The sequence below is a fragment of the Engraulis encrasicolus genome, chromosome 8, assembly GCF_034702125.1.
Source record: "Engraulis encrasicolus isolate BLACKSEA-1 chromosome 8, IST_EnEncr_1.0, whole genome shotgun sequence".
Taxonomy (NCBI): Eukaryota; Metazoa; Chordata; class Actinopteri; order Clupeiformes; family Engraulidae; genus Engraulis; species Engraulis encrasicolus.
The window spans coordinates 2721328-2743827 of record NC_085864.1 but is presented as its reverse complement, the minus strand read 5'-3'; the positions used below and the strand labels follow the sequence as shown (position 1 = coordinate 2743827).

The 22500-nt window shown below is 47.0% G+C and overlaps 1 protein-coding gene across 3 annotated transcripts in view; it reads left to right on the top strand.

Annotated features, from left to right (window-relative positions):
* The window catches only part of gbe1b (glucan (1,4-alpha-), branching enzyme 1b), a 228502-nt gene that overhangs the window by 171221 nt on the left and 34781 nt on the right, over positions 1-22500 (top strand). Inside the window, exons 14-15 of one of the 3 annotated variants that reach the window (XM_063204808.1) lie at positions 309-383; positions 9061-9191. In XM_063204808.1, coding sequence (XP_063060878.1) covers positions 309-383; positions 9061-9191 — 206 coding nt within the window. Of the gene's footprint in view, positions 1-308; positions 624-9060; positions 9192-22500 lie in introns of those variants that run through there. The other 2 variants (XM_063204809.1, XM_063204810.1) reach the window with 2 other exon arrangements.

The following is a 22500-nucleotide window of genomic DNA, read 5'->3' as shown; positions in this document are numbered from 1 at the left end:
TTTTTCACATCACCGTCTGTCCTCCGTTCCATCTTTCCCTCTTGCCCTCTGTCCTCCTCCTCCTTCTCTCTCTCTCTGTCTGTCTCTCTCTGTTTGTCGTTCTCTCTCTTTGTCTGTTTCCTTTTATCTCTCCCGTCTTCCTTCCTGTCTCTCTCGTGCAATAGAGCACAAAAACAGGGAGGAAAAACTGTGTATTCTCCAGCCATGAAAAAGGCATGCAGTCTCTCGCTGGCTTTGCGAGATCTCGGTGTGCGCTTGAGTAACACACGGAATCCAATCCATTCCCATTTTTCTAAATGTAATTTCAGCTGGATTCATGTCAGGAGCGTCTACCGCTGGGAGGGCTGCCGTCAGAGGATGGCGTGACACTAACCACTGAGACAGTAATGGGATCATGCAGACCAGTCATGTATTCGTGTGTGGCGCGCGTGTGTCAGTGTGTGTGTGTGTGTGTGCGCGCGTGTCTGTCTGTATGTGCACGCGTGTCTGTCTGTATGTATGTGTGCGTGTGCATGTGTGTATATGTGTTGCGTGTGAGTGTGTCTGTGTGCCTATGCTTAACTGTGAGGATTTTCTGTGTGTGTGTGTGTGTGTGTAAGTGTGTGTAAGTGTGTGTGTGTGTGTGTGTGTGTGTGTGTGTGTGTGTGTGTGTGTGTGTGTGTGTGTGTGTGTGTGTGTGTGTGTGTGTGTGTGTGTGTGTGTGTGTGTGTGTGTGTGTGAGTGTGTATGTGTACATAGGCAGGGAGGAAATTGGATATGATTTGTGTGCATGAGACACAAAAAAATTGCGACAGAGTTTGTGTGTTTATTGAAAAAGTTGGTTTTATGGAAGACAGCGGTTCAACTGTGCAAACCTGGACGAGTGTCTCGGAAATCCAATTGTGGATCTCTGTGTTTGCGAAGACAAGAATGACTTGCGGAAAAGAAGAGCAGAGTGTTTGAAAGTGTCTGCATTTGTTAAAGTTGTCCTGCGCATGAGAAGACCAAACCGCATGGATGCATTTGTGTATACTCTATGTTTCCTCACGAATATATGTTCCGTCCTGAATACTCACTTGTCTGGATAAGTCCGTCTGATTCGTTCCCTGCTGAATACTCACTTGTCTGGATAAGTCCGTCTGATTTTTATAGCACGTTCCGAGTTCACTCAGAGCACTTGCATGACAGTTCGTCATTGTACTGTATGTACAGTATGATTGTGCGTCATACTGGTAGCATTCCAGTAAACTGATTTTGGGATGATGTACACATCACAACACAATAATGCAGCAATTATATCAGAATGTTTAACTAAAAAAAAGAAATCACCAGAAAGTGAGGTTTAATAAAATAGCTGCAATATTTTTAACTTGGTTTTGAAGCACTGTAAACATTCACAGTAGTGTCTGAATTATTCCACTTCCCAAGTTCCTCGCAGTCACGTACAATATTTCCAAGTATCCATGGAAGTAGTAAATGTATTAAATTGATGTAGGAAATTAAATATAGATTTTTAAAGCCACCCTGCCGATTACGGTGTTGTCACAGGAAGGGCGCGATATATTGTGATACTGATATTTTTTGTCCAACTCCCTACATACCATAGATGCCACTATGACCCGAGGACAAAGCACTTATGGTAAAGAGTATGATGCTTATATTGGTCTGTCCAGTCTGGGTTTACGGTGTCTTATGCAATGTGGTAAGTGGAGAATAGTGTTTCATCCCCGTGCCAGGCCGTGACCAATGCCGATTTTCCAGGAGGAAAGTCTGGAGGACGTGTAGCAGCATCCTTACACTGGCTGCATTGACGACAAGGAAGAGAAGCATAAAGGAGGTGGAAGAGGAGGAGAAGCAAGGAATAGGAGGTGGAGGAGAGGTGGGGGGAGGAGGAGAAAAGACAGATGAAGAGGAGGTGGAGGAGAGTTGAGGTGAAAAAGGAGGGGGAGAAGCAGAGAGGAAGAAGAGGAGAGAGAGAGCAGAAGAGGAGAGAGGAAGGCATGAGGCGGAAGGAGCAGAAGGAGAAGAAGAAAAAGGGAAAAGGGAATGAGAATGTGGAGAAGGAGATGGCATGGAGGGGAGTGTAATGAGAGGCATGAGGAAGAGAGGCAGGGAGGAAGAAGAGGAAGGAAGTGAGGGAGGAGGAGGAGGGGCCTGTATGTGAGACGGAAAGGAGGATGAGAACTAGATGAAGGAGGAGAGGCATGCAGGAACAGCAGGAAAGGAGAATGTGGTTATTATGAGGAGCCAAGAGAAGAGTGGTAGAGCATGTGAGAAGAGTGGCTTGGAGAAGGAGAGGAAGGGAGGAAGAGGAGATGGAGAGGAAAGCCCTGTATGCGAGACAGAAAGGAGGATGAGGTGAGGAAGAGGAAAGAAAGAAAAGCATGAGTTGAGGGAGGAGAGTGAGGAAGGGAGGGTGAGATGAAGAGGAGGTGAGAGGAAGTCCCTGTGCGAGACAGAAAGGGTGAAGAGAGTGAGATGAAGGAGGAGAAGCTGGAAGAAGAGAGACTGGGTGTAGGAAAGGACGGGAAGAGAAGGAGGTGGAGAGATCCTGTATGCGAGACGGAAAGGAGGATGAGGTGAAGAAGAGTAAAGACAGAAGAGGATGAATTGGAAGGATGAGAGTGAGCAAGAGGAGGTAAGGAGGGGAGAGGAATGACGAGGAGGAAAAAGATGTAGGGAGGAAGAGCAGAGGCTGTTTTGAGTAAAGTAAGGGAGGAGCAGGAGGAGGAGGAGAGGAAGGCCCTGTAAGCGAGAGGGAAAGGGAGCAGTGGAGGGGTGGAAGTGTTCGCTGAGGCGGTCGAGGCTCATTTTTCCACATTAAGCCAAGACAGTCAGCAGGGTGCCATGACCTTGTGCTGTACACACACACACGCACACACATACACGCGCACACACACAGACCACTGTTCTCTCATGATTATGGCACACAAGCGAGTGAGTGCCGGGGCAGCAGGTGTGTGTGTGTGTGTGCGTGTGTGTGTGTGTGCGTGCGTGCGTGCGTGCGTGCGTGCGAGTGCGCGAGCGTGTGTGTGTGTGCGTGTGCATGCATTTATACAGTATGTGTGTGCATATATGTGTGTGGGCAAGTACACACACTTGTGTGTGTATTCCTTTGGATACAATGGGCTAGTGAGTTGATCTCACGCACTGATAGATTACATCTGACATTAAGTGCATTAGAAGGTAATACAGCTGACTCATTCTACTTGCAACACACACACACACACACACGGGAAGGACACACACACATGCTGGCAAGTACACAAGCACAAGTACACACACATACACATGCACACACACACACTTGTGTATCTTAAAAAATACATATTTGATCTTGCATTGGGTCAGCTAAGACACAGTAAGTACTTTTAGCTGATGCTGTGGTATCTAGCGGTCATCTAGCTGAGAGTCACAGGAAAGTTTTCCCTCTCATTTTGCTATTTACTCAACAGCATCAGCTCTTTAAGGAGACATGGCAGAGCACTTGGTTATACACTATTGTTGTGTCATTGTGCGTGTGTGTGTTGCGTGTGGGCGGTTGTGTGTGTGCTGGTGAGTGTATGATCAAATATAGTATGTTGACCAGCCTGCCTGCTGGAATTTTTTGTTGTTGTTGTATTTCTTTTTGAAGCAACTCTTCCCCCGCCACCCCTTACTGACCCCCACACCACAGTCACCTATTGAGCCCCCAGACATTGAGGCAGACGGGTGGGCAGGCTGGTGGGCAATCCTGGTACGGCGATAACCCCCCAAATCTCCGCCCAGGCAGAACAGAGAGAGAGAGGGAGAGGGTGAGAGAGAGGGAGAGAGTAGGAAGGAAGGAGGGAGGACGTTTAAAAATAGAGAAAAGAAAACATGCAAGGACTTGACTTCACTACGGCGCATCGATGTGTGCCTGGCACTTTGAAGATGGCTCAGCAGTGGGCTTCAAAGCAGGCAGCGGAGCAGGCCCCCCTTTGCCGAAGCCCCCAGTTGCCAGTGTTAGTGCAGAGATCACATCACACACACACACACACACACACACACACACACACACACACACACACACACACACACACACACACACACACACACACACACACACACACACACACACACACACACACAGACACACACACAGCATCCCTACACACCGCCCCTGTAAACTCAACACACACACACACACACACACACACACACACACACACACACACACACACACACACACACACACACACACACACACACACACACACACACACACACACACACACATACTGGCCAGCCCCCACCACCCCTTGTAAACTCATCCTGAGGCCCAATCAACAGTCCCTATGATACCACCATGATACTCTCATTTTCTCTCTCTCTCTCCTATCTCTCTCTCTCTCTCTCTCTCTCTCTCTCTCTCTCTCTCTCTCTCTCTCTCTCTCTCTCTCTCTCTCTCTCTCTCTCTCTCTCTCTCTCTCTCTCTCATGACCTCACTTTTTCTCCATCTCACTTTACGCATCCTTCCCTCTGTCCTCTACCCCCTCCCTTACTTCCCCCTTCCTCTTTCTTCTCCTGCCTCTTGATCTCTCATTTCCTCTTTTCCTTCTCTTTTCTCTCTCTCCTCTCTCGCTCTTTCTCTTTCTCTCTCTATCTCATTCTGCTCCTGCTCTCTTTTCCCCCTTTATTCATGTCTATTCATCTCTATCATCTTTATTCATTTTTTCTCTCTATCTCTCTTCTTCAAGCCTTGCTCTTTACTCTCCCCATCTCCCCGTCTCTCTCTCTGTGTCCTTCTTCCCTCTTCCACCCTCTCTCTCTCTCTCTCTCTCTCTCTCTCTCTCTCTCTCTCTCTCTCTCTCGCTCTCTCTCCCTCTCTCTCTCTCCCTCTCTCCTTCAAACCTGGCTGTCACATATTATTATGCTCCTGTAATGAGATGCGACTACGCCGTGTGCAGGACAATGCAAGGCAACACAACACAAAGCCCCAAAGAGCTCCTGTTTTGACAGTTTTCTGTGGGTAGTCGAATGTGCAGACATGCCCTCTTTTTTAAAGGAGGTGCTTGTCAACCCGGAACCCCTATCCTCCTCAACATACCCCACCACCCCCACGCACCCCCGATGCTACCCACGCCACCCACCACCCCACCCCCAGATCTCCGTCCCCACTCCAACACCACCGCCAGACCCCATCCCTGGCTTGCTGACACCCCTATAGCAGCAAGATAGTATGCAGTCCCCTGAAATGCTCACCACACAAAACCCACACCCCACACTCACCCCAATCTCCCACCCCATGAAGCACCCCGTCCGACCTCCTCTGTCAGCGCGTCCAATCGCTGCAGCCCCTTATCTCTGCCGCTCAGTACCGTGCCATCTTCCCTTCTCCCCCCTCCTCTCCTCTCTTCTCTTCTCTTCTCTCTTCTCTTCTCCGCTCCCTACACCCCCCCAAGTACCATGCGATCCTCTCCTCCCCTCTCTTTTCCGCCTAAATTGGCCGTGGGGGAGCGTTGGCTATAAATAGGGGGCCGACGGTGACATTGATAATCCCGGCTAATGGCACGTTAGTGCTAGCGCGCGCCGCAGGAATCTGGCAGCCCAATCCCATTGAGGTGTGGAGAAACTGACAGCACCGTGCACCAGCACGCCACTGCACTGGCCCCAGACGTCTGTTTTTGTTTTTTTTCGTTGGGAGAGCGAGCATGTGTGTGTGTGTGTGTGTGTGTGTGTGTGTGTGTGTGTGTGTGTGTGTGTGTGTGTGTGTGTGTGTGTGTGTGTGTGTGTGTGTGTGTGTGTGTGTGTGTGTGTGTGCGTTTGTGTGGGTGCTCTGTGTCTATATTATGTGTGCATGTGTTGGGGGGGGCACAAGATTTTCCGGGAAGATATGTCAGTTAATCAGGGAGGAGGGGGCGCTTACTTATTTATATATTTTTTATTTAAATGTGTTTGCCGTAACAGATTGGTGTGTTTGTCCCCTAAGAATAAAATTAAGAGGTGATGAGTTGGTGACTAGAGACACTAATGAAGACTTTCAGATGTCACAGTCACAAAGCACAAAGCTCAACGCCTGGAGCCATCTAAATCAAGCCCTATAGAAAAGATGTTTAGAGCAAACACAAAAGAAACACAAAAGCAAACTAGGCAAATGCCTAAGGCCCCCAGCTGAAAGGGACCCTTGTTTATGTCAAATGACAGCAATGACAACTCTGTGAGTGAGGCAAGACCTCCCTAAAATCAATGACTGACAAGTGCAATGATACTAATGTCAAAATCTCTCTTGAGGGGGGCCCTCTCCAGTAGTTTGAAGAGCAAAATGGGGCCCCAAGTCCCTCTTTGGCCCCCAAATACCTTGAAATGGCTCTGTTTAGAGCACTACCCGTGTGCTGGATGTGTGTTACAAACCTTGACATCCTCGCTCTAGAATAGTGTAAAACCCCTGCTGAGGTAAATGCATGGTCTCAGTCTCTCTCCTCCCAGACTGGGAGGGATGTGTATATACACATTTGCTGAGGAGTACAGCTCGGGGATAGCTAAATTAAGTCCTGTAGAAAAAAAAAATCTATGCTCTACCTGTGATTTCTGGATGATTGTTACAAACCCTGACATCCTCGGCCAGGAATAGTGTTTGACCCCTACTGAGGTAAACACATGGTGTCTAATGTCTCCCCCCAGACTACCCTCCGATTTGGGAGAGATGTGTGTACACTTTGGTCAAGGAAAGTGGTCACAGTCACAGAGCTCAAGGATAACTACATCAAGGCCTATAGAAATAGCCTATAGAAAGAGGTAGAGTTCTGTGCTCTCCCTGTTTTCTGGATGTGTGTTACAAACCCTGTCATCTTCACCCAAGAATTTTGTATGAGCCCCTACTGAGGTAAACACACGGTGTCAGCCTCTCCCCTTAGACTACTTAGGCTCTGGATGGGAACACTTTGGACTAGGAAAGTGGTAGTCACACAGTCACAGTCACGGAGCTCACGGATAACTAAATCAAGTCCTGTAGAAATATGTTCTGTGTTCTACCTGTGTTTTTCCTATAATCGCTGACATCTTCGGCCAGGTGTAGTTACAGTAAATGAGCTCAGGTGTTTTTACTTAATCAAGACCTGTATTACACTGTGAAACAGTTTGGCTTCTATAATAAAAATAATAATAATATTTTATTTGGAAGCAGCTTTCTAATGGTCACTGTAAATTTTAGTTTAAAAACTGAATTTGACACTGAATACATTGCTGTGGACCTCTCTTATTAGCCAGGCTACGCCCTCCTAGTACGCCCTCTTAGCTATGCATTCGGTGTAGTCTGGCCACGAGCAAAGGAAATATAGTTTCTGAGCTCCGGAAAAATCGGGAACTCCACCCACTTTGTCGGGAACCAATTAGAGATTTGAAAGTCGATGATGATCACGCTTCCTTATGCAGCCAGTTGCTCTCCTCAAGGACCTTTGCAATGCATTTGACGTCTACTGCAGTAATATTTGTTTGTGGGAGGGATGTTTTTAACACATCTGCTGCAGCAGACCACACTCACACGCACGCACGCACGCACGCACGCGCACACACACACACACACACACACACACACACACACACACACACACACACACACACACACACACACACACACACACACACACACACACACACACCTATATGCTAGTGCTGCACTAGGTGATTCCACCTTCCTCCCCCTGTTCCTATAGTGTATCCTCAACAGAGTGGTTCTGAAACAGACTAGCCAAGGGATAAAAAAAAACCTTTGTGTAGTACAGAAACTGTCTAACATCAGCAGTTGGTCACCCCAACGTATTCTGTGCCTCTACTTGAGGTATGTGAGAGTGATGTTTTACTCTTTACGTGGATTTGTTGGGACATAGTGAGCTGTGGCTGTCCTGTGGTTTAATGAATGCACTGTAATACTCCTCCACCTGCCTCCTTCCTATGTGATCCCACGGTCTTCTCCAACAGAGTGATTCAGACACAGAATAGCCTGACCGAGAAAAAGAAGACTCTTTGTGCGGTATAGCTCTTCTAGTGGACAATACCACCCTGTTAAACCTCGTCCTCCTCCTAACGCAGTCAGTTGCTCGCTCTCCCCAAAGTACATTTTCGGCGGTAATATTTGACATTTGTGGGAAAGATGTATGAGCACATTGGTTTGGCCGCAGCAAACGGCAGCAGCTTCAAATTAGTTGTGAAAAGTACTGTGAAATCCTGTATGGCTGTACGGTAATAACTAGCTTTACCCGCCTCCCCTGTGGCCATATGGTCATCCTCAATAGAGCGATTCAGACACAGAATGAGCCGACCCAGTGTGCTGTATAGGGAAAGAGGGCTCTCCTTCAAACAGACAATGCCACAGCAGACGGCAACAGCAGCAGCACCAACTGAAAGCAACTCAGGCAGGCAGGCACACATGGAAGGCTGCAGTGTTATTTCAACACGTACAAAGTCAAGTTTAACACTGATCATGTTCATCCAACTATATCAGTGTTGAATAAACACTGTGAATCTTTGCTGTGCAGGCCCACCAGCCCCCATTATAATAGATGCCCTCGTGATTGGTATTTGGGTTTGCTCTCATACAGCCGAGGTCGGCAAGTTTTAGTTTGGCTGCAGCCAGAGTAGTGCATTTTCAATAATTGGCTGCCGCAGACCCCTCATAATTTGCATCCTGAAATGGAATGAACCTTGGGAATATTAATTTGAATGTATTCACTGGCTTTTCAGCAGTAATTATTTGTGGCTGTGTATAATGGATTTATTCAGGTAAGGGAAGGAATCTTTTTCCCCAAACCAAAAAAGGTAGGGAAAAAAGAAAAAATATGTATTTTTTTCTCAAACTGGAATACATATTCTGTTGGGGAGTGGACGCTTTATACAATGCAACGGAAATGTCTAGTCTTGTGGCACGCACACGCTCATTACAGCACGGTCAAAAGCAAGCTAGTGCATGGCAAAAAGTAATACGCATCTCAAAAATGAACTCTCATTTCACGTCATACATATTTATAGTTTTTGCTCCGCTCTGAGATGTACTCATTTTATCCTGTCCACGTATTTTTTTCCTTTTTTAAAAAGCTACATTGTGTGCCTTTCATCCATATGCAGGCTTTTATCAGTGAGAAACACGAAGGGGACAAGGTCATCGTCTTCGAGAGGGCCAACGTACTTTTCGTCTTCAACTTCCATCCCACCAACAGCTACCAGGACTATCGTGTGGGTGTTGAGATGCCGGGAAAGTATCCTTTTCTTGCTCATGTCTCTCTCTCTCTCTCTCTCTCTCTCTCTCTCTCTCTCTCTCTCTTTCTCTTTTCCTTTCTCTCTTTTTTCTCTCTTTTTAAAGTATTTTTTTTATCTTTTAAGGCATTTGTTCTGACAGTGAGAATGAAGGGATGGGGGAGATTTGGAAAATGACCTCGGCCCTGAATCGAACCCAGGGCCCCAGAATAACAGTATGTTGGCCAAGGCCAAGGCCTTGTCGCACTCTAATTGCAAAAAAGGTTTAGTCGCTGTCTGCTACAAACACCACGCAATGGTGGAGCGCTAACAGGCGGTGGGAGAGCTGAGAGAGAGGTCTATCTCTTGATATTATATCAAGGAGTAAATATATTCATTAATTTGGACAAGGGAAATTATTTGGCTTACTATCAGTTGTTGTTATTTTTGTTTTTTGGAATTAAAATGTTCATTGATTAATGTTGTTTGATGCCATTCCATTTGACCTCGTGGCTTCCGTAAAGAGATTCACACAGCATGCTGTACATCTGTCAACAGTCTAATTGGTGTTTTCATTTTTCAACTTCAGATGCTGATAAACAGTCTGCTCATGTCTATACTTGTGTGTATTTGTGTTTGTGTGTTTCTGTATTTCTGTGTACACTTTTGTGTATTCGTGTATGTGTGTTTCTGAATTGTTGTGTGTGTGTGTGTGTGTGCGCGCGCGCGTGTGTGTGTGTGTGTGTGTGTGTACTATTGTGCCTTTGTGTGTCTCTGCGGTTGGTCTGCTCTATCAAGCACTCAAGGGTTGTTTGGTGCAGGTGTCTGTGTATACAAACCTCGCCAGGTTTCCGTCTGTGTTTGCGTCTGATGAATGCCCCCAGACGCTCAGTCACCTCGGATGCAGCACATTTGGCGCTCCCCTGCTTTGATACACCCATCAAACACCAGGCGTTTTCCCCAACCATCTCCGTCTGTATCTATCTTTCTATCTGTCTGTGTCTCTCTGTTTCCGTCTGTCTCTCTGTTTCTCCCCCTCTGTCTCTCTCTCTTTCTCTCTCTCTCTTTCTCTGTCTGTCTTTGCTTCAGTCTCTCTGTTTTTATGTCTCTGTGTTTCTCTCTCTCTCTCTCTCTCTCTCTCTCTCTCTCTCTCTCTCTCTCTCTCTCTCTCTCTCTCTCTCTCTCTCTCTCTCTCTCTCTCTCTCTCTCTCTCTCTCTCTCTATGGGTCTCTATATCTCTACATTCTTGTGCCATCTCAATATCTCCCCCATTTTTCTTTCTGTATATTGTAATTTTTTTAAAACCTATGGCACGAAAGACACTGTGTGCTCGGTTGCTGGTGGCCTAATGGTGTCTGTCTGTCTGCGTTCATGCGCTGCATTGTTAGGCTCGGGGCACATGGAATCATGGCATGGACACCCGTATTAGCGCTGCTGGCTTTCAGCTTGTCGAGTCGGCCAACCTTGGCCCTCGACCTTGTGAGGGGGCTTAGGCCCATATCTCACTCGTCTCCCCTCCCCAACCTTCACCTGTCCAGCCTGCACCACTAACCCCTGAACCCTTGGCCTTGGTGCATCCATTTCAGCGCTGATCCCTCCAGCTCCCCACATCAATGTGTGTTCGTGTGTGGGTCGTGTGTGCGTGTGCGTGAGCGTGTGCGTGAGCGTGTGCGTGAGCGTGAGCGTGTGCGTGAGCGTGTGGGTGAGCGTGTGCGTTCGTGCGTGCGTGTAAGAGAGAGAGAGAGTGTGCGCGTGTGAGAGAAAGAGAGAGAGTGTGTGTGTGTGTGAGAGAGAGAGAGTGTGTGTGTGTGTGTGTGTGTGTGTGTGTGTGTGTGTGTGTGTGTGTGTGTGTGTGTGTGTGTGTGTGAGTGTGAGTGTGTGTGTGTGTGTGTGTGTGTGTGTGTGTGTGTGTGTGTGTGTGTGTGTGAGAGTGTCTGTGTGTACTGTACATAATGTCCATGCAGGGGTGCTGACAGGGGGGACAAATGGGACAGTTGTCCCGGCCCAGGGAGAGAGGGGGCCGAAATTTAGGTCCTCATTCCATTGTGTCTATTCGGCTGGGGGGCCCTTTCAGATGACTTTGTCCTGGGCCCGGCCAAAGCTTTCAGGGGCCCTGTGTCCGTGTACATTTGTGTGCGAGTGCATGTGTGTGTGTGCTTGTGTACAAATGTGTGTGTGTGTGTGCTTGTGTGTGGAAGAGCTAAGTCCGTCATTGGCTAACAAGGTTCAGAGCAGGGGGCCTCCTGCATGTTTAATGCCCTGAGATGCTGACAGCCGAGCAGCAGCATGGATGACCAGAGGGTCCTGGTCCATGGCACTCACCTTGGGGGGCTTTGGAGGGCTTCAAGGCTACTCTGCTTTGAGAAATAGAGAGATAGTGAGGGGAGGAGAGAGACAGAGCATGTGTGTGTGCGTGTGCATGTGCATGTGCGTGTGTGTAAGTGTGTGTGTATGTGTGTGTTTTTGTGTGTGTGTGTAGTATGTGTGTGTTTGTGTGTGTAGTGTGTTATGTTGATGTAGTACCTGTCTCTTGCTGTTCTGTGTTAGATTCTCACAGGTCAAAGAGGCAGTCCCCCTCTCTGAAAACTAAAAAAGATAGTGAATTATCAACTTTTTATTCTCTCCAAGTCTCCCTCTCCCTTCATATCTCCCTCTCCCATCTCTGGTTGTCCAGTTCTCTCTGTCTTTTTCTTTCTCCCTCTCTCTCTCTCTCTCTCTCTCTCTCTCTCTCTCTCTCTCTCTCTCTCTCTCTCTCTCTCTCTCTCTCTCTCTCTCTCTCTCTCTCTATCTCTCTCTCTCTCTCTCTCTCTCGCTCCCTCCCTCCCTCTCTCATTTCTAGTGTAGTCCTGTGCAGTAGCTTCTGTCCTGTGCTTTTGGGAGCCCAAAAAGCAGAAAGAAAAAATAAGTTTTTGAGCAGTTTCAAGGTTCCTGCTGCCTTGTTTTTCTCTCTCTCAAGCGGAAAAAAGGAGGGAAGCACACTGCCGATTAAATTTCAGTGGTGCATGTGTGTGTGCGTGTGTGTGTCGAGTGTGACTACGAGTATAAGCGTGTGTGTGTGCTGTTGGTCATCCTCAAGCAGTCCGTGACCATGGTTTCTCACAACGGAGGCTATTTAACAGGGAGGAAAGAGTAAAAAAGAGTGAAAAACTAAGAATGCGGGCACTGAAGTAAAAAAAGAAGAAAAAAAACAGGAGAGATGATACAGAACGGAGTTGCAGAGACTGCCGTTTTGGAATACGTTACTTTCAGCACATGAACTTTGGGGGATTGTTTACTTTTTCTTGTGTGCAGGCTTCCCACAGCACTTTTATTCATGTTGGGCTATCATGTATTATTCATCTTTTTTATTTATTTTTTTCACTTCAGTTCAATTCCTACCTCTTGGCAAGCTTTTGATGTTTAAGGAGATGTCCTCTGCTCAGATATTGATACTTAGGAATAAGATAGTGGAAGAGAGGGGAAATATAGTGAGTGTGGGAGAGGAGAGGAGAGGAGTGGAGTGGAGAGGAGAGGCATGTGTATTGGTGTGTGAAGACAGAGAGGAGAGAAAAGTGGAAGATGTGTGTGTTTGTGGGTTGGAGGGACGGGGGGGTTTGCACGCGCAAGGGGGAGAAAGGGAAGGAAAGTGGGTGGGGCGGATGTTCGGAGGAGAGGGGAGAGGAGAGACATGAAAATGGCTCAGAGGGCAAAGGAAGTGTGTGTCATCAATATAGAGGCAGGGTAAACATCGGTTTGCATCTGTCTGTGATCATTTGTGTGTCCGTGCTTCCGTGCGTGTGCGTGTTGTGTCTGTGTTTGTGCATCTGTGCGTTTCTGTGTATGCACTTCACGCATGTCTTTCGGTGACTCGTGTTTCTCATACAGAAGGCAAATGGCTTTTGTCTTTGTGTGTTTGAGCCTACACAGTAGGTATTTGTGCACTTTCTCAAGCGAAAGGTAAATGGGTTTCTGGCTCTTTGTTACCTTTCGTGTGCGTGTGTATGTGCGCGTGTGTGCTTACTCCTCCAGTGTTCTCACGCAGTGTGCCATGTGTGTGTGCGCAGACACGTGTGCGTGTGTGTTTGCATGCGCTGGCACACACACGTATCTGTGCATGCCTGTGTGGTTATTTTTGTGTGTGTGTGCGCGCGCGCATACACCCCCAGTGTTCCGTCACAGTATGTGCACGTGCTTCTGTGCATGTACAGTATGTGTGTGTGCGTACGTTTGTGTGTACTGCGCGCAAACACCCCCAGAGTTCCTCTCCACATCACGCCAGGCGCCTGGTGACTGGCTGTGGCTGTGGCGTCTCGCGCGGCAGTGTGGGCAACAAGAGCAGCCGTAGCGGCAGCGGCAGCCAGCAGCAGAGCATCCAATTAGGGGCGAAGACAGATGAAAGTGCCACTCAGAGGCAAAGGGAGGTAAACAAGAAGAGTCCATAGGTGTCCAAAGTGCTTTTTCATTAAAGCGCAGCCTGTCGCCCCGCTCTCGCTTTCACCGCTCGCTTATTAGACGGCGTGGTGCCACTACGGTTTTTGGGGGAGAATGTGTGTGTGTGTGTGTGTGTGTGTGTGTGTGTGTGTGTGTGTGTGTGTGTGTGTGTGTGTGTGTGTGTGTGTGTGTGTGTGTGTGTGTGTGTGTGTGTGTGTGTGCAGGTGCATTGGTGAGGGTGGGGAGAATAGTGTGTGTATGTGAGAGAGAGAGAGAGAGAGAGAGAGAGAGAGAGAGAGAGAGAGAGAGAGAGAAAGAGATTGTGAAAAAGGTGAATGTGCGTGTTCGTGTATGTGTGTGCGTGTGTGTGCGTTGCGGTGGCAATAGGAAGAAGAAAGAGGGGCCCCAGTGTCTTTGGATTTATTTCAGGTTGATGTTGGGGGGGGGAGAAGTAGAGAAAAAGAGTTGAGGGGAGACAAGAGGAAGGTTGGGATGGTATGGTATACGTATGAAAGAACAGATGTTTAGAGTGAGAGTAAGAGATGGAGAGAAAGAGAGCGAGCAGGGAGTCTAGAGACGTCTAGTGGGTGTCGTCAGACGCGTTCCCTCCGAGCAAATCAATGCTGTTTACTCGAGTGCTACCGCGACTATTACCGAGCCTCGTGCTTACATTCCAGTGGTGTCGAAGGCGGAGGGGGAAGAGAGTTGCGCACAAGCATGTGTGCACGCACACATGTAGAAAAACATCATGTGTAGCCCGGAAGACTCAGTAAGTTGGTATTTTCTTTTTTGAAAAAAACCCCAATAACTTTTTTACCTTTTCAAGGATATCACGATCTGCTCAACAGTCCCTAGCTGACATAGCGTGTTTTTCACACACACACATACACACACCCTACACACACATACACATCTGTTTGTTTTGTTTTTTTCCCTCTCTTTTTTGCAATAGCTTTTTTGTTTTGTTTTCATCTTTCAAAAACTTTTTTGGTTGTGTTTGACGTTAGGTAGTGGGGTAGGCGAGAGAAATAGAAGAAGAAAAAATCCAATGCGAGTTTCTCCCTCAAGTTAAACGGCGTACCCCTAAACACTGGCCATTAAAATTCAGCCGACGTCGATGTTTTGACAGATGCCTTAGCCTTCAGTGTTCTTTTGTTTTTTTTAATCCTGCATCTCTGCCCCCCGTCCTCTCCTCGCCATCCTCCAACCCCACCCTATCTACCCATTCTCAACCCCCATCACGAACCCCAAACCCTCCTCTCTCCTATCCTCTCTTCCCATCCTCTCATCTCTTAACCCCTCGCCTCCTATCCAAACCTTCTTTCAGTAGACAAGTCCTGTTCGTACTCCGGGACATACTCCCGCTTCGTACCTCAGTCTTGCTATCGCAGATCCCTGCCAAACATTGTTGGTAAAGTACAACGTGCGCTGTCAGCGATTGATATGTGTGCTGATGGCACGTTATGACCCTCAGAAGTGTGCTCATTGTTTGGCACAGCGACTGACATATGTTTGCATTACTAGGTGTAGACTTGTGTGTGCGAGTTTGTGTGTGCGGGTGTGTCTGTGTGTGTCCATGCAGGTTTGTTTTTTTCTGTATGAAATTGTGCAATTATGGGATGGGTGAATTCTACCTGCCCACCTGGATTATACATATCAGAATTATTTCTAGAATCGGATGTTTTTCTGACCCTTTACAAGTCATTTTCCTCCTAGCCCCAAATGCTGCCATGACACATTGCCAATGTGAATTTCATTTTAGATTTTTTATTTTGTTTTGTTATTTATTTGGAGAGTGCCATCATCAACATGCAATTCAGTTTGGTTTTGCATCAACTTTACAATGTGGTTTGGCACCATGCAATTGCATGTCCCAAAGCCCCTTCACCTGATAACAGATATTTTAACTGTTTCGGTGGCAGATCAAATGCACTGTTACGTATGCCACAGACAGGGCACATCTCCTGTCCCACGGTCTCCATAGTAAATCCAAACTCACCAACAGGGCTTGAAAAATAGACCTGCTAAAAATATGGAGGAAGGCTATTTGCTATTGTGGGACAGGTGTCGACTCAATAATGGATTTCCAGCAGCACGGAATGACACACACACACACACACACACACACACACACACACACACACACACACACACACACACACACACACACACACACACACACACACACACACACACACACACACACACACACACACACACACACACACACACACACACACACACACACACACACTGCAGCAGGCTCCCAAGAAGCCATGGGGCTGTGAGGAGGTTAACTGCTATTGCAAATATAAAATGGATCTGAAACCAAAAGAAACAGCACAGAGGTAATGAGAACTTTGATCTCAAATCAGATTCTATTGTTGTTCAATTTTTACCCTGTGGTCCACAGAAAGCATGAATGTTTTCTTTACAAGGCAGGAACCAAAATGGTGGGGATTTTGTGAGCCTCATTCTTAAAGCTCACCTCTATTTCGTGTTGCTTGGTCACTAGTATACAAGGAAAACATACAAAGGAAGGTTTTTTTTTCCCCAGATGTTGTCATTTCTTCATAGTGTGATAATTTTAACCCGTTGAGCAGTAACTATATACACATGTTTAGAACTGCGCTATAGGAGCTGTTGACTGTTCATATTCTAGAAAAACTAGGGGGAAATGCTTACTCCTCAAAGGATTTTAAATACTTCTGAACATGATGATCAGTTTCACATGTTTGGTCATGTGCAATAAAATGTAATTTGATTTTTGACGACTTCAAATGTACTGTGTACTGTACGCATCATTAACTTTGCCAGCCATGTACAGTGGTAAACATATATTTCATCACCCTGAAAGAGACCTTGTGACACTGAATAGCGTGTGTTGGCAAATTGTTGGTCATTTCAGGAGAAACGAGAACATATCTCTCTCTCTCTGGTGGTGAGATTGGGCAGTCGTGGAATGCTGGGCCCAAGATGCATCAATCAATAGACTGGCTTTAAGACCGCTTTCTCTCCTACCAGCACTCCTTATTAGGATTCAGCAGGAGAGGCACGCTGGTTCAGCCTTCCCTGCCTGCCTGCCTTCCTGCCTGGCCTGCTTGCCTGCCTGGGAACTCCCAACCCCACATATACTCCCTGTGCACACGTACTACACACACCCATGCACAGGCACAGGCGCTTACACACACTTGCGCACGCACACACACACGCACGCGCGCGCACGCACACACACACACACACACACACACACACACACACACACACACACACACACACACACACACACACACACACACACACACACACACACACACACACACACACACACACACACACACACACAGCCTTGCTGGCCTGGCGAGTGGTGGGCAGTACAGCCTTGGCCATGCTCTCCATCTCACTCTCTCTCCAGGTCAGTGCTGATTTTATTAGGCTCATCAGTACCCTTAATCACCATACCATACCTGTTCCAGACCGGTGTGTGTGTGTGCGTGTGCGTGTGCGTGTGCGTGTGCGTGTGTGCGTGCGTGTGCGTGTGTGCGTACGTGTGCGTGTGTGCGTACGTGTGTGGGTGTGCGTGCCTGTGCCTGTGCCTGTGCCTGTGCCTGTGCCTGTGCCTGTGCCTGTGCCTGTGCCTGTGCCTGTGCCTGTGCCTGTGCGTGTTTATGTGATTTAGAGGGATGTGTGCTTCATCAGGCACGCCTGCCTCATCCACAAATACACATATACGCGCAGTCAGTTTGCACATGCCACACACGTGCATACACACACACACCATCCACCAACCCCTCCGTGCTCATTCTAAAAGGCCATATTGATTACAATACTCCAAAGCTGAGCCAGTGACCCTGCGTGTGCGTGTGTATGTGTGTGTGTGCATGTGTGTGCCCTGTTTGTGGCAGGCAGGCAGAGCCGCCTGTCTTTAGGCGCTAACAAAAACCTAATTGGTAAAAGGCCCGAGCTGCCAATTTGCCCCCTTGCCTCACAGCCTTCTCTTCTCTTCTCTTCTCTTCTCTTCTCTTCTCTTCTCTTCTCTTCTCTTCTCTTCTCTTCTCTTCTCTTCTCTTCTCTTCTCTTCTCTTCTCTTCTCTTCTCTTCTCTTCTCTTCTCTTCTCTTCTCTTCTCTCCAGTCATAAACACTTTGCTTGCCTGGGAACATTAAATTATCGGGCCCCGCCTCCATGCCATTTGTCCCCCTCCTACACACATGCAGACTCACGCCAAGACTAGGCACGGCACGACAAGGCGAGGCCTGTGAGCTGCAGCTCCACACCTTCCATGTTTTTTTTTCTTCAAGTGAGAGGTTTTCTTTTTTGCACTTAACATTTTACAATTTCAGTGCCTGTTGTGTTTTCCTGCCATGGTATTAAAGGAACAGTCCACCCTTTTTTTGATTTTTAAGTATAAAACATGAATGGAAGATGGATAGAAGTAGAGATGTACCTGTATCCACATATACATTTCTTGCCATGAATTGAGATATTGACTTGTGACAAAGCTAAGCAAGGCTGAATGTTTTCGTTCTGATTTACTTAAGCTATCCATTACTTTGCCACCACCCCTTCGCTTCATGGAAAAAGAAAAAGAAAGAAAGTAATGTTTTTATATGGCAGTAGGAATTACTTTGTTATCATTTTATTTTATTCATGGGGTTTGTATATTTGTTTAGCTTTTGTAGATTAATTCTGCCATTGCACCTGCCAGGTGCTGTTCATCAGCTGAGATATTCTAACTTAGAACCTTTGTTTTATATATTTATTTCTGTATTTTACATTAACTTTAATGTCTTCTATTTGCTCTGCGTCTGTGATGTGTGCTGCTACCTTGGCCAGGACTCACTTTAAAACGAGACGTTTATCTCAACGTGATTTGTTTATCTGGTTAAATGCAGGTACATTTGAAAATATAAACTATGGATATAAAATATGGACATTTTGGAGATGGTTTTGCCTATTAGGTTGCGCTTACTATCACTGGTCCCATGTCCCCGTTGCTGAAAATACATTACGTTTCCCCATTTTGAGTTTCCAGCGAGTGCACCACAGCCAACCAGCCAGTTATACAGCAAGCTAGGCAGTTAGCCAGCCAGCTCCCCTCCACACATACACCCCTTAACACACACACACACACACACACACACACACACACACACACACACACACACACACACACACACACACACACACACACACACACACACACACACACACACACACACACACACACACACACACACACACACACACACACACGCCTACTGTAACAAGTCCTATGTCATCATTGCTGAAAATACATTATGATCATCCTCTTTTCAAATTTCGTTTAGCCGTCAAGTAAGCCACAGCCAGCCAGCCAGCAGCAGCCAGTATGCGTGTGTGTGTGCGAGCGTGTGAGTGCGTGCGTGTGTGTGATCTACTGTAGGGCAGCATGCAGATCACAGTAAGGTCACCCAGAAAAGCACACTGTCTGTCAGAATATATTCTGCTCTACTAAAGCACAAAATTAATGTGCTTTCACTGAATACCTTCCCTTTCCCACCCTGTTATATATTTTTTTTCTTTTTCTCTCCATCTCTTTATTTTTTTTCCCTTTCTATGTCGGGCCTCGTCTCTGCCCTTATAACTGCTGAGGCGAGCCACATCCAAAACAATGACTGATGGGTAATGCTTTTGTGGAAGCGAAACGCTGGAAAGAAATAAAATGTAAAAAAAAGTGGGACCTTAGAAGAACGATAAAAGGAAAAGGGTAAAAAAAGAAGAATTGTACTGTGCGAGGTTATTCCACCACGTGTTAAAAAGAGGGGATGTGTAAGTGCAACAGCCCCTTCTGACTTTTTCAGTCAGCTCCTCTGGAGAGAGAGAGAGAGAGAGAGAGAGAAAGATGGTGAAAGAAACAGAGAAAGAGGGAGGGAGAGAGAAAGAGAGATCCGTCCGCTTTCTTTGTGTTTCATCTTTGCCGTATTTTTCTCTCATTTTCTTCTGATAACCATCCCAAAATATCCATAACAAAAGGAGGCTGTTCTTTCAGAATTAGACACCAATGCAAATAGCAGCCCGCCCGCCAACAGGAGAGCAGAGGTGTGTATGTGTGTGTGCAAGTCAGAGAATGTGAGTGTATGTGTGTGTGCGCGCAACAGCCTACGGTATGTGTTTGCGTATACGGTTATGCTTTTGTGTGTGCGTGTGTGTGTGTGTGTGTGTGTGTGTGTGTGTGTGTGTGTGTGTGTGTGTGTGTGTGTGTGTGTGTGTGTGTGTGTGTGTGTGTGTGTGTGTGTGTGTGTGTGTGTGTGTGTGTGTGTGTGTGTGTGTGTGTGTGTGTGTGCGCGCATGTGTGCATTTGTGTATGTGTGTATACGTGTGTGTGTGTGAATGTGTGAATATGAGTGTGTGCGTGCAGCAGTCTGCGAGTTTTGGTACACAGTCTACACACCTGCTTGTCTGTGTCTGTGTGTGTCTGTGTCTGTGTAGTGAGGTTGTGTTAAGATCGGTTGGGGTGTGTGTGTGTGTGTGTGTGAGTGGGTGGTAAGGGGCGGTTGTTTATTTGCATCGCTGTCTTCAGCACAAATGTGCGTCGGGGCACACAAGCGCACAAACCCCGCGCAGCACAGCACAGAACAGCACAGCACTTCTTTTTAATCATACTGTCTTAAGTCCATGTATAAGTACTGTCTATGTCTATACTGTCTATGTCCTTACCTTAATTAGTCTATGTCTGTATGGGAAAGCAAGAAATGTAATTTCAAATTCTTTGTATGACCAGTGCATGTAAAGAAATTGACAATAAAACCTACTTGACTTGACTTGACTTGGAATCAAAGCAGACAAGCAGACAGTAAAAGGCGAGCTTTCCCTCAACTCCAGGGGCCTCAGACGGGTGTATGTGCGTGCGTGCGTGTGATTGTGCGTGTGTGTGTCGTGTGTGTGTGTGATTGAATGTGTGTGTTAGTGTCTCTGCTCCCCACCCAGACCTCTGAGGAGGCAGCAGGGACGCGGGGTGATTATTCAACCAGCCAATTAGATGGCCGATTGCATGTTTGTGGTGGATCGCGCACCAGTTAAGCCCCTCCGAGACACCCTTAAAACAAAGCACTTGGACAGAGGGAATAGGAAGGAGTGTGTGTGTGTGTTTGTGTGTGTGTGTGTGTGTGTGAGAGAGAGGGGGAGATAGAAAGGGGGAAAGAGGTGTAGGGTCTCTTGAGAGGTTTACTTTCACTTTGGTCTCCATTGCTCTATATTTTTCACTATTTTTTTACGCTTTCTTTCTCTCTTTGACTCTTTCTCTTTCCCACTTTTTCTTCCTTCCTTTCTTTCCTTCTTTCCTTCTTTCTTTCTTTTGCATCTCTTCTCTCTCTCTTTCTCTCTCTTTTTCTCTCTCTCTGTTTTTTCACTGTTGTCTCTCCTTCTCTGACATTCCTTCACTCAACCTCTCCAAAAGCACCTTTGCCTTCTAGCGGAGGCCATAGTAATGACAAAACAAACACAAGAAAATAGAAACCATGGTTTCCATGGCAATGTGATGCTTGCTGTTGTCACAGGCGGTGTGATGGAAGCGCGCTGTTGTTGCGTCGGCTTGTCGCGGTAGCATAACACAGCGTTCCGTTAGCAGCAGACACGTTTCTATGACTCAGCCACAGCGGGGCGTCGTGTTGGCACATCACCGACGATCACGATCATTCTGTCTTTGTCACCTGTTGCCATCGTTATGGTGTGTCATCATCACCATGCCATGATCGCCATCGCCATGATCTCCCATGTCATGAGCTTTTCACTCTTCATTTTTTCATCATCTCCCCTCCGAGCCCTCTGTGGCTTTCTGAAACGCCATGGCAGGCAACCTCCATTGTTCCCATGTGACAGTTATCATGACTTATTATATGGTTGTGACGTCATCTGTCGAATGCTCCATTCATTTCAACGGGGCTCCCCAACGTTCGGACGTCTGTTATTTTTCGATAACGGACGGGTTGGTCTATAACAGACCGCTGTCAATGGCAACAAGACTTTTCACTGCTAAAGCGACTTTTCAACAAGACTCTAATCAGCTGCTGTGATAGACAGCACCCGTTGTCCTGGCTACCGCTGTCAATGGCAACAAGACGTTCACTGCTAAAGCCACTGGCTTGTATACAAGTCAGTGGCTAAAGCGAATGTTTCATATCACTCCGCAGGGGGTCCGGTCTTTTGTCACTCTAATCAGCTGCTGTGATAGACAACACCTGTTGTCCTGGCTACCTAGCTGTTGCCTAGCGGTGTTCCACAACGGCACTGTTTTGTTTTGCGCAGCAACAATCTTAACATTATATAGGTCTAAAGAAATGTCCCCGCCATGTGTGAATCATTTAAGTATATCCATATAATAAGCGGGTTAACTTTCGGCGAGTCGGTCGCTTTGTGGAATAGCAGCACTTCAGAGAGAACAAGACCCCTCCGCTCCGCGTCGGGGTCTAAAGATTCTCTCTGTCGTGCTGCTATTCCACGGTAGCGACCTTCTCGCCGAATGTTAACCCTTACATAACATTACCCTTATCACGTCCATCATGGCAGCTGACCTGGCCTGATCACTACTTGTCAGTGTAGTGTGGGTTGCTCCCGAGATGATTCACTACAAGCTCCCCTCCAAACCAACCATCCACCCCTCAAACCTTGAGAACCCCTCAAAGCTTTCCTCCATTCCACCTACACCACCACAGAAAAAAAGACTTTTTGACAGTTTGAGAGCGCTAAAAAGATTTGTGAAGAGGAGGAAGACAGGAGAGAAGGGAAGAGGGGGAAAAAAATGTTCTGGCTGGAGTTATCTGGCCATCCATCGCTCAACATTTCTCAGATACACTTCATAAAGTCCGGCAGATGAGGAAGAATTTCCTGAGCCAGAGGACGGGGATCCATTTTCCTTTTCTGAAATATCCTGCGTTGCTGCTTT